General features: G+C 33.3%; 1 protein-coding gene across 1 annotated transcript; it reads left to right on the forward strand.

The window, feature by feature from the left end:
• Nucleotides 1-358: 358 nt before the first annotated feature.
• On the forward strand, nt 359-14,859 carry LOC133325056 (potassium voltage-gated channel protein Shal-like). Its single transcript, XM_061533883.1, has 5 exons — nt 359-1,490; nt 1,586-1,748; nt 1,824-2,012; nt 12,105-12,260; nt 14,712-14,859. The coding sequence occupies exons 1-5, from the start codon at nt 376-378 to the stop codon at nt 14,805-14,807; spliced, it is 1,719 nt and encodes a 572-aa protein (XP_061389867.1). The 5' UTR covers nt 359-375; the 3' UTR covers nt 14,808-14,859.
• Nucleotides 14,860-15,090: the final 231 nt, after the last annotated feature.

A 15,090-nucleotide genomic window follows, 5' to 3' on the forward strand; every position in this document is an offset into this window, starting at 1 on the left:
TTTTGGTTTTTTCATTAAAAGAAAAGAAGAGAGAGGAAAGAGAAACAGCCAATAACTATTTTCTTCTCTCTTTGAAAGTGACGCCGCCGAAAAAAGAGAGTAAAATTTCTAAAAGTTTACTCTGTTTTTAAGCTGCCATTTTGTTTAGTTTTGGTTGCCTAATTTTTTAGTTTTTCTGATTTTTTTGTTTTGTTTGGCAACCATCCCACCCACCGCTTCAAATCATCAAAGTCAGTCAGCCACCAATCTTGTAACCTTGCAAAAAATTAAAAAAAAGAACCGGGCATTCCGACATCCTTAGCCACCCACCCAATTCACCTTGGGTCCTTAAATTGGGTGCTTGAAGTTTATTATTAAAACATTCCGCCACATAGCATGGCCTCGGTCGCCGCTTGGCTGCCATTTGCACGGGCGGCGGCCATTGGTTGGGTGCCCATCGCTACCAATCCCCTGCCACCGGCTCCCATACCCAAAGATCGTCGCAAGACCGACGACGAAAAGCTGCTCATCAACGTCTCCGGCCGGCGTTTCGAGACATGGCGCAATACGCTGGAAAAATATCCCGACACCCTGCTGGGCTCGAACGAGCGAGAGTTCTTCTATGACGAGGATTGCAAAGAGTATTTCTTTGATCGGGATCCGGACATCTTTCGTCACATTCTCAATTATTATCGCACTGGCAAACTGCATTATCCCAAACACGAGTGTCTCACCAGCTATGACGAGGAGTTGGCATTCTTTGGCATAATGCCGGACGTCATAGGCGATTGTTGTTACGAAGACTATCGTGATCGCAAACGGGAAAATGCCGAACGTTTAATGGATGATAAGCTATCAGAGAATGGTGACCAGAACCTGCCGCAGCTAACCGACATCCGCCAGAAGATGTGGCGCGCATTCGAAAATCCTCACACCTCCACGGCGGCTCTCGTCTTCTACTATGTCACGGGATTCTTCATTGCCGTCTCGGTGATGGCCAATGTGGTGGAAACGGTGCCTTGTGGCCATCGGCCCGGCCGAGCTGGTACACTGCCCTGTGGCGAACGCTACAAAATCGTGTTCTTCTGTCTGGACACGGCGTGCGTCATGATCTTCACCGCCGAGTATCTGCTGCGTCTGTTCGCGGCACCGGATCGCTGCAAATTCGTGCGCAGCGTGATGAGCATAATCGATGTGGTGGCCATCATGCCCTACTATATTGGTCTGGGCATAACGGACAATGATGATGTGAGCGGTGCATTTGTCACGTTGCGGGTCTTCCGCGTCTTTCGTATTTTTAAGTTTTCGCGGCATTCGCAAGGCTTGCGTATCTTGGGCTATACGCTCAAGTCGTGTGCTTCCGAATTGGGTTTTCTGGTGTTTTCGTTGGCAATGGCGATTATCATCTTTGCGACGGTTATGTTCTATGCGGAGAAGAATGTGCATGGTACAAATTTCACATCGATACCGGCGGCATTTTGGTATACAATTGTCACGATGACAACATTGGGGTAAGTGGCGATCTGGCGATCAGTGATCTCAGCTATGAGAGATCGATGTTAACCTTAAAAAAATAATGTTTTTTTCTTCTTTTCCCCCCATCCAGTTATGGTGACATGGTCCCGGAGACAATAGCGGGCAAAATTGTTGGTGGTGTCTGCTCGCTTAGCGGTGTGCTTGTCATCGCCCTACCTGTACCTGTTATTGTATCTAACTTTAGTAGAATTTATCATCAAAATCAACGAGCCGATAAACGAAAGGCCCAGAGGGTAAAATTTAAAAAAAATCCTCTCATTAAAATCTCTCCATAAAATAATTCTCTCTCTCTTTCTCTCCTTTTACAGAAAGCTCGATTGGCCCGCATACGCATTGCCAAGGCTTCGTCGGGCGCCGCCTTTGTCAATAAGAAGAAGGCTGCCGAGGCCCGCTGGGCTGCCCAGGAATCGGGCATTGAATTGGATGACAATTATCGTGATGAGGATATTTTCGAACTGCAGCATCATCATTTACTCAGATGTCTGGAAAAAACAACGGTAAGTTGATGATGGGGGCAGGAAAGAGGTGAAGAGGGAAACAATTGAGGGTGAAAGGTGATTTAGATGCTTTGGAGCCAGTGGAAGCTTGGGGGAAAAATTCCATAATTTTATTATGGTTCTTTAAGGAAACTTGTAAGCATTTTAGGACCTCTTCGAAGTCGAAGGACCATTTCGGGGGAAAATATCACCAATGATACCTTGGGGGAAATTTTTTCATAATTTTTTGATGGTTCTTTAAGGGCACTTGCGAGCAATAGAGGGTAGTCCTCGTAGTCGTAGAACCATTTCGTCAGGGAAAAAATCCTCATTAATAATTACCCCTCATAAATTAGCTGCCATTGAAGGTTCCGGTTCATTTTCCGAATTTTTTGAAGCTTTGAGCCGCATTTCCCTCCAAAAAAGGCCTCAAATTTGGCATTTTGGCTTGTAGGAGGGTAGAAACCATCCTTTCGAAATGTTTTGGATAAAGATCCATGTTTTGACTTAGCACTCACATAACTGATCCGCACCATTTCCGGTTGTTTTGGGGGTCCTAAAGACATTTGTCAACCGAAGAGGCTGTTATTGGCATTATCGGGTTCTTGGATGGATGAAAAACCTAGTTGGAAACAAATTTTCAATATAGGTCCATGTTTTGATATATTAAGGTTCCGCCCTAACTTCGATATTTTGGAGGGTTTTGCCGCATATTTTCACGGATGTGGCTGTAATTTCGCATTCAGGATTCTTGGAGGGTGATGTACAACTGTGCAGGAAAAGTTCAATGTAGGTCCATGTTTTGACATATCGCCCATAAAAGGTTCCGTCCGATTTTCGATATATTGAAGATTTTAGACTCATTTTCCCACCGACAAGGCTGCAATTTCGCATTCAGGGTTCTTGGAGGCCAACATACCTCTGCGCAGAAAAAATTCAATGTAGGTTCATGTTTTGACATAGCTGCCATATATAGAGGTTCCGTCCGATTTTCGGTATTTGGAAGATTTTGGCCTTAATTTCCAAGCGAAGTGGTTGTAATTGAATTTTTAGGGTTCTTGGAGGCTGACATACCTTTGTGCAGAAAATATTTAATGTAGGTCTATGTTTTGACATAGCTGCCATATAGAGGTTCCGTCCGATTTTCGGTATTTTGAAGATTTTAGACGCTTTTTCCAAGCGAAGTGGCGGTAATTTAATTTCTGGTTTCTTGGAGGCTGATTCACCCCTGTGCAGAAAATTTTCAATGTGGGTCCATATTTTGGTTCCGTTCGATTTTCGGTACTTTGAAGATTTTGGACTCAATTTTTATGGGAAGAGGCTTTAATTTTTGAAGATTTTAGCAGCACTTTCCAAGCACAGTGACTGTAATTTGGACCAGTGTAACGAATTGAGGTTAGAATTATGTGTGTTAAGTTTGGTGAAAATCGGTTCAGATTTCTATATAGTTCCGATTTATAAATTCGTCGGATTTCAGGGAAATGTTGCACAAAACACCTAAAAATGTTATTAGATTGGGACGAAATTTTGCTAATCATATTGATATAAAGTTAGAATCATGTGTGTTAATTTTGCTGGAGATAAGTTCAGGTTTCGATATATCCCCCATATATTATTTCGTCCGATTTCAGGTAGATGATGCCCCAAACGCGCAAAAATTGTCGGATTGGGATGAAATTTCTCATGGCATACTGAATTGAGGTTTTAGAGGCGTATGTAAAGATTTGTGGAAATCGCTTCGGATTTCGATGTAGCTCTCATATATAATTTCGTCCGATTTTAGGTAAAGGAGGCAATAAAAGTCCAATGTTTGTCCGATTGACATACAATTTAGTAAATCATACGGAATTAAGGTTAGAATGAGGTATCATAAGTTTCGTTGAAATTGGTTCAGTTTTTTATATAGCTCCCATATATAATTTCGTCCGATTTCACAGAAATGGTGCACCAAGGACCCAATGTTTGACCGATTGAATCAAAATTTAGTATACCGCGCCGAATTAAGGTTAGAATACTGTTTCTTAAGTTTGGTGAAAATAGGTTAAGATTTCGATATAGCTCCCATATATAAGTTCGTCCGATTTGTGGAAAATGGGTCACCAATGACTTAAATTTCCTCCGATTGCCACGAAATTTTGCACAGTTTACTTGTATGAGGTTAGAATCATATATATTAAGTTTTGTGGAAATCGGTTCAGATTTCGATTCGAATTTTATATAAATGCTGCACCAAGGACCCAAGATTCGACCGTCTGACACGAAATTCGGCATATCTTACTAACATGAGTCTAGTCAAATGTATGTTAAGTTTGATGGAAATCGCTTCATATTTCGATATAGCTCCCATATATAATATCGTCCGATTTCAAGCAAATGAGGCACCAAAAGCCCATCGTTTGGCCGATTGACACAAAATTTTGTATAGCGTACTGATTTAATAATAAAATTATGTGTGTTAAATTTGATACAAATAGGTCCAGATTTCGATATAGCTCCCACATATATATTTTCGTCCGATTTTAGGTAAATGGTGCACCAAGGACCCAAAGTTTGATCGATTGACATGAAATTTGGTATATCTTACTAAAATAAGTCTAGTCAGATGTATGTTAAGTTTGATGGAAATCGCTTCATATTTCGATATAGGTCCCATATATAAGTTCGTCCGATTTCGGGGAAAGATCCTCCAAAGGTCCAATGTTTGTTCGATTGACATGAAATTTGGTATAACTTACTGAAATGAGTCTAGTCGGATGTTTGTTAAGTTTGATGGCAATCGGTTCAGATTTCGATGTAGCTCCCATATATAAGTTCGTCCGATTTCTGGAAAATGGTGCACCAAGAACCCATATTTTGACCGATTGACATGGAATTTGGTATACCTCACTCAATTGAGTCTAGTAGGATGGGTGTTAAATTTGATGGAAATCGGTTCAGATTTCGATATAGCTCCCATATATAATTTCTTCCGATTTCAGGAAAACGGGGCACCAAAGGCTCCAAGTTCCTCCGATTGTCACGAAATTTTGCTCGGATTACTTATTTGAGGTTAGAATGATATGTGTTAAGTTTCGTTGAAATCGGTTCAGATTTCGATATAGCTCCCATATATAAGTTCGTTCGATTTCAGGAAATTGGTGTATCAAAAACCCCAATTTCGTCCGATTGATATTTTTTACTGGTTTTCTTTTATATTCTTTATAAAATCTGCCCTAGAGCATCTAAAACCCTTCACCCCAGAAAAAAATTTCAATATTTTTTTTAAAACTCTCATTTCAATACTCTTTTGGCATTTAGAAAAAAAATAGTTTTCATTATTTCACAATTTTTTTTTTTGTATTTTTCATTTTTCTTTTCTATATTTTATACTTACCTCCGTTTCTTTTTCTTCAAAAAAAATTTATATAATTTTTTTTTAATTTTTGAAAAAATTTTAATTTATTTATTTTTCTTTTTTTTCAAAAAAAAACAGATGTAGCAACCATTTGTTCTAATTACAAAAAGCAATGACAACATATGTATCTTTTATAAAATCTAAACTACAATTTTTTCCAAAAAAATGCAAAAAAAATCTAAAAAATCAACAACAAATAAAGAACAAAACAATTCGTATACAACTCACAGACAATTTAAAAAAAAAAAATTACAATCCAATAACATTCGTGACAACATAGAAAGCCAAGTTAAATACCAAAAATTAAAAATAAAATTCAAAAGTGCGTATTTTTGATTCGTATAAGAAATATTATTTTTTTATTCCTTTTTTTCAAAAAAAAAAAAAAAAATATTTTTAATTTAATTTTGTGTCTGTGTGTATGTGTAACTGAGTGTGTAATAATTGTTATTTATTTTTTTATAAAACTCTACTGTCTCTAATTTTTTTCTTAATCTTAATTTTTTTGTTTAATTTATTTTTTATTTAAAAAAATTGTTAATTAATTTATTTTTAATTCTTTAAAATAATGTGCATATACTTATATATATATATATTTTTTTTTATTATTTTTAATTTTCATATTTATATCATATTAATATCAATGTGAATGTAAAAAAAAATATTATTTTAATTAATAGTGATTGTTTTCATTAAATTTAAATCTCTTATAAGATTAAAAAAAAAAATATAAACTTTTAGCTTTAAATAAAATAATTTATTGTTTGTAAAAATGAAAATGTAATAATTATTATTATTATATTATGTTCGTGTATAAAATTAATTTTAAATTTTCTATACTTAAATAATACTAGTCGTAAAAAAATTATTTTTTTTTATATTACAACATTAATATTTTTTTATTTTAATTTATTCATTTTTTTTTAATTACTAAATAAATTTTTTTATAAAATCAAAAAAAAAAAAATAAGTTTTTCTATTAAAATTTTGTACTCAACACTACTACTGTTAATCATGTGTGTTGCATACTTTTAGGCGCATTCATGTTTTTCTTTTTATACCCTTCAACGCACTGTGGTACAGGGTATTATGGCTTGGTGCTTATGTTTGTACCAGGCAAAAGGAAACGAGATAGACCCATGGTTCTTTTTGAGAATATGTATAGAATTGCTTCCTGAGCCGATTTATGCATGTCCGTCCGTCTGTCTTTCCGTCTGTTGTCAAAGTACAGGTCGCATTTATGCTTCGAATTGGATGAAATTTGGCACAGCTGATTTATTTAGCCCAAGGACAAACCCTATTGAAATTGGGAAAAATCGGTTCAGATTTATATATAGCTCCCATATATAATCTCATCCGATTTAAGGTAAACGGTAAACAAAGGTTCCTATATATTTTCGGATTTGCATGAAATTTGGCATACCACACTGACTTAGTTCTAGCGTAATGTGTGTTACGTTTCGTGAAAATCGGTTCAGATTTCGATATAGCTCCTATATATATTTTCGTCCGATTTCAAGTGAATGGTGCACCAAAGTCCCTATATATACTTCGATTTGCACGAAATTTAGCATAGCGTTCTGAATTAAGTCCATAATGATGTGTGCTAAGTTTCGTGAAAATCGGTTCAGATTTAGATATAGCTCCCATATGAATTCTCGTCGGATTTAAGGTAAATGGTGCTCCAAATTTCCTAAATATCTTTCGATTTGCACGAAATTTGGGATAGCGTACTGAATTAAGTCTAGAATAATGTGTGCTAAGTTTCGTGGTAATCGGATCAGATTTAGATATAGCTCCCATATGAATTCTCGACCGATTTAAGGTAAATGGAGCGTCAAAGACACTAAATATCTTTCGATATGCACGAAATTTGGCATAGTGTTCTAAATTAAGTCTAGAATGATGAGTGTAAAGTTTCGTGGTAATCGGTTCAGATTTAGATATAGCTCCCATATGTATTCTTGTCGGATTTAAGGTAAATGGTGCTCCAAAAGCCCTAAATATATTTCGATTTGCACGAAATTTGGCATAGCGTACTGAATTAGCCCTAGAATGACGTACGTAAAGTTTCGTGAAAATCTGTTCAGATTTATATATAGCTCCCATATATATTTTCGTCCGATTTAAGGTAAATGGTGCACGAAAATCCCTAAATATCTTTCGATTTGCACGAAATTTGGCATGGCGTACTGTATTGAGTCTATAATGATATGTGCTAAGTTTCGTGAAAATCGGTTCAAATTTTTATATAACTCCCATATATATTTTCGTCCGATTTAAGGTAAATCGTGCACCAAAGTCCCTAATTATTTTTGCAATTTGCACGAAATTTGGCATAGGGCATTGCATTAAATCTAGAATGATGTACGTGAAGTTTCGTGGAAACCGGTTCAGATTTATATATAGCTCCCTTATATATTTTCCGTCCGATTTCCTTACTGAGTCATTTTATTTATTATTTTAAAACATATATTTTTTTGAAATTAAAAAAAAATAATAATTGTAAAAAAAAAAATTCGTCAAGTGGTGTTGAGTATAATAGGGCCGGTCCAGCGACTAAGCTTCAGGTTAATTTTATTCTTTTCTTATATTTATTTATTTTTTTTTCTTTTCAAATTAATTTATTTAATTTTAATGGCAATCATGGCACTTCATATGACCATTCACCAATCACACATGACTATTTGAAAATCCACCCCAAAACAATTACAACAATAAATAATTATTTTATTTTACAATATTTTTTCCTTGAAGGAAGTGACATTACAGCAGGTTTTCTCGAGTGTAAGTAAACGCTGTGTTCGGTTCAAAGGATCCCGGATAATTTCCCAGAATAAAAATTTTTTTAGAACAACAAAAATTTTAGCGACACATGTTAAAATAGGAAAAAATTGCGTTAATTTTCTACAAATGTTTGTGGTTATTCGGCACCGGTTAATTCCAAATGTTTAGAAGTTCCGAACACATTGTAAATCCCTTATTTGCACAATTTAGTCTGTCAGAGGTCTATAAAGAAGTTTTCAAAAATAGCACACACACACACTTAACTTAACTTTTCACAAATTAAAAAAAGAGCTTTGAACCCAATTTAGATACTAGGCATAATTGTTTTTTAAAACATTCTTATATAAGGTTCACATAGGGTAGTGATCTTCAAAAAAATATTATTTAATAACCTTTTCCACTTTTTTTTAAAATATTTAATGGAAAACCTTCGATATCATTAGAAAAAAAAAATTAATAATTAACGCATGATTACAGTAAAAATTCCAATAACAAAACCAATCAGCTGATATTGTTTATAACTTTAGTTTTAATTTAATGCGTGTTGCATACTTTTAGGCGCCACAAGGTTTTCTTTTTCAGTCTAACCCATTTTAAAGAAAATTAACATTATTAGCGCGTCCACTCCGCAAGGTGAAGGGTAAATTTGCCTTTTCATTCGCAACACATTGAGACCGAGACCCTATATATTATACATATATAGGCCGAGACCACATATGGTAGGCTGAGACCCCATATGGTAGACATAGTCTTGATCTGAATAAAAAAAAAACGATTTAGTCATGTTACTTATCCATGATAATAGAAAATTTGCAAAACACATTGGTAGTACTTAAAATGGGGTATTTGGGTCCACTTTTTAGGCTAGACCCACTAAAGAGCGGTATACCCCAATATTCGATATTTTGGAGAGTTAGAACACTTTTCCAATCCTAATTGGCTGAAATTTGATATTTGGTGTATTAATTGGCAAATTTCTCTAACGAAAATTATCCAAATTGGTCCAGATTTTAGGGTAGTTCCCATATAAGGGTAACCCTCCAAATAAGAGTACCTCTAAAATTTCGATATTTTGGGGTGCTTGGACAAGTTTTACAACCAAAATAGCTGTAATTTTGTATTACGGATGCTCATTAGTTGGAAAATCGTCCTACCAAAATTTATAAATATTGATCCATGTTTCGGGGTATCACCCAAAGATTGCGATACCCTCCAGTTTTTGGTATTTTGGGGACTTTGGCCACGTTTTACAATCGACTTCGCTGTAATTTAATTTTGCAGGTTCTCATGGTGCTTAAAATCTTCCGACTAAAAAATTATAAATATCGCTACACGTTTTGGTATAGCTACCTTATAATGGTTCCGACCTATTTTCGAAATTTTGGGGGGTTTTAACACATTTTCAACCGATTTGGCTGTAATTTGGTAAACAGAGTCTTCGAAGGCTAGCCCACAATATATATAGAGAAAATTATAAATATAGGTAATTTTTATACCCTGTGGTACAGGGTATTATGTCTTTGTGTATATGTTTGTAACAGGCAAAAATAATCGAGATAGACCCATCGTTACTTTTGGGAATATGCATAGAATCACTTTCTGAGTCGATTTATGCATGTCCGTCTGTCCATCCATGTATTTTTGTGAACAAAGTACAGGTCGCAATTATTACCCGATTTGGATGAAATTTGGCACATGTCACTTATTTGGCCCAAGGACGAACCCTATTGAAATTGAAGAAAATCTGTTCAGATTTAGATATAGCTCCCATATATAGTTTCGCCCGATTTAATGTAAATGGTCCCTATATATCTTTCGTTTTGCACGAAATTTGGCACAGCGTACTGAATTAGGTTTAGAATGATGTGTGCTAAGTTTCGTGAAAATCGGTTCAGATTTAGATATAGCTCCCATACATAGTTTCGCCCGATTTTAGGTAAATGGTGCACCAAAGTCCCTGAAAATCATTTGATTTGCACGAATTTTGGTATTACGTATTGAATTATGTCTAGAATTACGTGTGCTAAGTTTCGTGAAAATCGGTTAAGATTTAGATATAGCTCCCATATATAGTTTCACCCGATTTAAGATAAATGGTGTACAAAAGTCCCTATATCTGTGCCGATTTTCACGAAATTTGGCACAGCACAATGAATTAGGTCTAGAACGATGTGTGCTAAGTTTCGTGAAAATCGGTTCAGATTTAGATATAGCTCTCATATATCGTTCCGCCCGATTTTAGGTAAATGGTGCACCAAAGACCTTGGAAATATTTTGATTTGTACGAAATTTGGCATAGTGTACTGAATTGCGTCTATAATGATGTGTCCTAAGTTTCGTGAAAATCGGTTCAGATTTAGATATAGCTTCCATATATATTTTCGTCCGATTTTTTCTAATTGGTGCACCTAAGTCCCTATATATCTTTCGATTGGGGCGAATTTTGGTATAGGGTACTGAATTAAGTCTAGGATGATATTGCAAAGCTTCGTGAAAAGATCCATAGCTAGGCGGATTGAAACAACGTACTGATTTAATATAAATTAGTCTCTTTCAAGTTTCTCTGAAATCGGTTCAGATATAATTATATAACAAAAACGCGTCGTCTGTTATGTAGAATATACCCAAAGTGGTGAAGGGTATCATATAGTCGGCCCAGTCCGACTTTACTACTTTCCTTACTGGTTTTTTATATAGCCCCTTTTTACATAGCCCAATATATAGAGAAAATTATGAATATAGATCCATTTTGGAATATAACCCCCTTGAAGGCTGAACTACATAATATATATATATATATATATATAAAATTATGAATATAGGTAAATTTTTTTGATATAATCCCCATTGTCAGATTTCCTAAAGGTTTTAGATGCATTTGCCCCCATTCAAGTGGCTGTAAATGATGGCTTTTGGGCATATTGGTGAATAATAGCCGCCATAGAAATGACAGGAACTGAATTAGTAATCTCCTTGCAAAATGTTTAATAGGGAAAATAAATGACAGAGACAGATCCCAAGGAACGTGTTTAAAATCCTATGGGAGCAAAAAAACATTAGCCTACATATTTAGCTAACATCTCCTCCCCCTTCTCTCTCTAGTCTCCCCCTTTCTCTCGGCACATATATTTTATGTACTTTCTATAAAATGTAATGAATAAATGTTTTATGGTCCACTGCCATCAACCCAAATAAAATACTTCACCTCCCTCATCATCATCCCCCTCCTCAAGGACATAAAAAACTTTTTCTTGTAGTACAACAATAGTAATCTACCCCACCCTTTCTACTTGTATAAGACTAACACATTCCATGCCAGTGAGTCTGTTTGCCATCCTGCCAGTCATTGTCATAAAGTAATAAAAATAAATAAGAAAACTTTTTTTCCGTTTGGTAGAAAACTTTTTTTGACTGTTAAAAAAAATTTGTAACTCTTCGTTCTTTAGTAAAAAAATAAAACTTTTAATCAGTAAAGTTGTGTACCCTCCTCTTCTGTCTCTAAAGTAAAAAAAAAATAATTGGCCTTATAGTCACATAACCAAACTCATCTGTGATATTTTCATATATGTCTGAGTAAAAAAAAATCAAACTTGTGTCTTTAATGTTCAAAAAATTTTTAAAAATATTAAAAAAAAATTGTATACCAACAAAATCTTTTAAATGTATAAAACACCATTTCCATGTTGTTTGTTGTCAATTGCTTATAACAAAAAAAAAAATGTAATATTTGAAAAAAATTGATTTTCAACTTTTTGTTGCATTTGTGTTTAATTATTGTAGAAATTTGGTAAAAAAAACGAATTTTTGAAAATATTTTTCATTAAAAAAAAAATAAAAATTTCTTTTTATATTTTTTCAAAAAAAAAAAAAAAAAAAAAATTAAAAAAAACAAAAAAAATTGATTAAAAAAAATAAAACAAAAAATACCCCAGGACCGTGAATTTGTGGAAATGGAAATACCATTCAATGGGGGCCAAGCGAAACGCCCCCGTTCACCATCACCAATGGCCAGTCCGGCCCATTCGACCAACAGTGCCATGGGTTTGGTGCAGTCATGCTGTGGACGTTGTTGTTCGCAGCGTTATCAGGTAAATTAAAAAAATATAAAAAATATATATAAAAAGATATTCTTTTTATTAATAATTCCTATTTCAAAAAAAAAAAAATATTTTTATAAAAAAAAATATTTATTTTTATTAATAATTCCTATTTAAAAAATATATTTTTATACAAAAAATATTTTTTTTTTAAATAATAAAAATTCTTTGCAAATATATTTAAAAAAGAATTTAAAAAGCAATAAAAAATTAAAAATATATTTTACAAATATTTAAAAAATATATATTTTAAAAAATATTAATATATATACATTATTTTTATTAATAATTTCTATTTAAAAAATATATTTTTATAAAAAAATATTTATTTTTATTAATAATTCCTATTTAAAAAAAATATATTTTTATATAAAAAATATATTTTTTAAATAATAAAAAATATTTGAACATATATTTAAAAAAAGAATTTAAAAAGCAATAAAAAATTAAAAATATATTTAACAAATATTTAAAAAAATATATTAAAAAAATATTAAAAAAATATATATATATATATATATATTATTTATTTTTATTAGTAATTCCTATTTAAAAAAATATATTTTTATATAAAAAATATTTTTTTTTAAATAATAAAAAAAATATATAAATAAAAATATATAAATTAAAAATATTTTTTACAAATATTAAAAAAAATATTTAAAAAAAATATTTAAAAAATAAATATTTATTTAAAAAAAAATCTTAAAAAAATTTAATATTTTATAAAAAATTAAAAATATTAAAAAAAAAATTCTTTTAATATTTTTTTTTATACCCTTCACCACACTGTGTTACAGGGTATTTTGTCATTGTGCATATGTTTGTAACAGGCAAAAGGAAACGTGATAGACACATGGTTCCTTTTGAGAATATCACTTTATAAGTCGATGCATGCATGTCCGTCCGTCCGTCTGTCAATGTTAAATTGTAAACAAACCACAGGTCGCATTTATGATTCGAATTGGATGAAATTTGGCACAGCTCATTTATTTGGCCCAAGGACGAACCCTATTGACATTGGGAAAAATCGGTTCAGATTTAGATATAGCTCCCATATATATTTAACCGATTTAATGTAAACGGTCCCTATATATCTTTCGATTTGCACGAAATTTGGCACGGCGTACTGTATTTAGCCCAGAATTATTTGTGTTAAGTTTCGTGAAAATCGGTTTAGATTTAGATATAGCTCCCATATATATTTTCGTCCGATTTAATGTAAATGGTGCACTTAAGTCCCTATATATGTTTCGATTTGCACGAAATTTGGCACGGCGTACTGAATTAAGCCTAGAATGGTGTTTGCCATGTTTCGTGAAAATCGGTTCAGATTTAGATACAGATCCCATATATATTTTCGTCCGATTTAAGATAAATGTCGCACCAAAGACCCTATTAATCTTCCGATTTGCACGAAATTTGGCACAGCGTGCCGAATTAAGCCTAGAACGATGTGTGTTGAGTTTCATGAAAATCGGTTCGGATTTAGATATAGCTCCCATATATATTTTCATTCCGATTTAAGGTAAATAGTGCACCAAACCCCTATATCTCTTTCGATTTGCACGAAATTTGGTATAGCCTACCGAATCAGGTCTAGAATAATGGTTGCTAAGTTTCATGAAAATCGGTTCCGATTTTGATATAGCTCCCATATACATTTTCTTCCGATTTAAGGTAAATGGTGCACCAAAGACTCTATAAATCTTTCGATTTGCACGAAATTTGGTATAGCCTACTGAATTAGGTCTAGAATAATGGGTGCTAAGTTTCTTGAAAATAGGCTCAGATTTAGATAGAGCTCCCATATATAGTTTCCTCCGATTTAAGGTAAATGGTGCACCAAAGACTCTATAAATCTTTCGATTTGCACGAAATTTGACATAGGGTGCTGAACTAGGTCCAGAATGATGTGTGCTAAGTTTCATGAAAATCGGTTCAGATTTATATATAGCTCCCATATATATTTTGGTCCGGTTTAAGGTAAATGGAGAACCAAAGACCCTATAAATCTTTCGATTTGCACGAAATTTGGTATAGCCTACTGAATTAGGTCCAGAATAATATGTGTTAAGTTTCGTGAAAATCGGTTCGGATTTAGATATAGATCCCATATATATTTTCGTCCGATTTAAAGTAAATGGCGAACCAAAACCCTATTAGATAAAATTCACATATTTGAGTTCGTTCAATTTCATGTCAATGTGCCTTCGAAAATGCGACATCTATTAGGATATATATATGTAGAATATACCAAAGTGGTGAAGGGTATCATATAGTCGGCCCTGTCCGACTTTACTACTTACCTTACTTGTTTTAATTTAATAAAAATAACCAAAAACTAAATTTATTATTTTATTTACTAACATTTTTGTATTTTTCTCCATCACTCTCTCCCTCTCTTTTCCTCCCTCTCTCTCCCCCTTCCCCTTTCTACAGGCCTGCGGCAAATATATGCCAGCCACCGGTAACGCTCAAAATAATCAAAACAATCAACCCATGGATGGCACCTATCTGGTTGAGGCCTCATTTTAGATGGGAAATATCCGCTCGAATCGATTGCAAAATCCAAACAAACTACTTTATCTAGTTACGAATATGTGTAGAATTTATTTGAAGCAGATAAAAAAATAGGTTTTTTTTAAACAATAAAATTTTTTAAATTATTTTTTGGATTTAGATTTTTTTGGTTACAATAAAAAATAACACAAAATCGAACTAAGTAAATAAAATAAATAGAAAGAAAAAATACACAACAACAACAACAACAAAAGAAAATTGTTTTCAATAAATATAAAAAATAAATAAATAGTTCAAT

The sequence above is a fragment of the Musca vetustissima genome, unplaced genomic scaffold, assembly GCF_032173495.1.
Source record: "Musca vetustissima isolate MV318-11 ecotype Yass unplaced genomic scaffold, APGP_CSIRO_Mvet_v1 utg69356, whole genome shotgun sequence".
Lineage (NCBI taxonomy): Eukaryota > Metazoa > Arthropoda > Insecta > Diptera > Muscidae > Musca > Musca vetustissima.

Excerpts from the sequence above, each read along its gene's own strand:
- LOC133325056 (XM_061533883.1), top strand. The coding sequence starts at position 376 with ATGGCCTCGGTCGCCGCTTGGCTGCCATTTGCACGGGCGGCGGCCATT. Across the intron at positions 1,749-1,823 it reads ATAAACGAAAGGCCCAGAGG|AAAGCTCGATTGGCCCGCAT; the intron begins GTAAAATTTAAA and ends CTCCTTTTACAG. Across the intron at positions 12,261-14,711 it reads GTTGTTCGCAGCGTTATCAG|GCCTGCGGCAAATATATGCC; the intron begins GTAAATTAAAAA and ends CCCTTTCTACAG.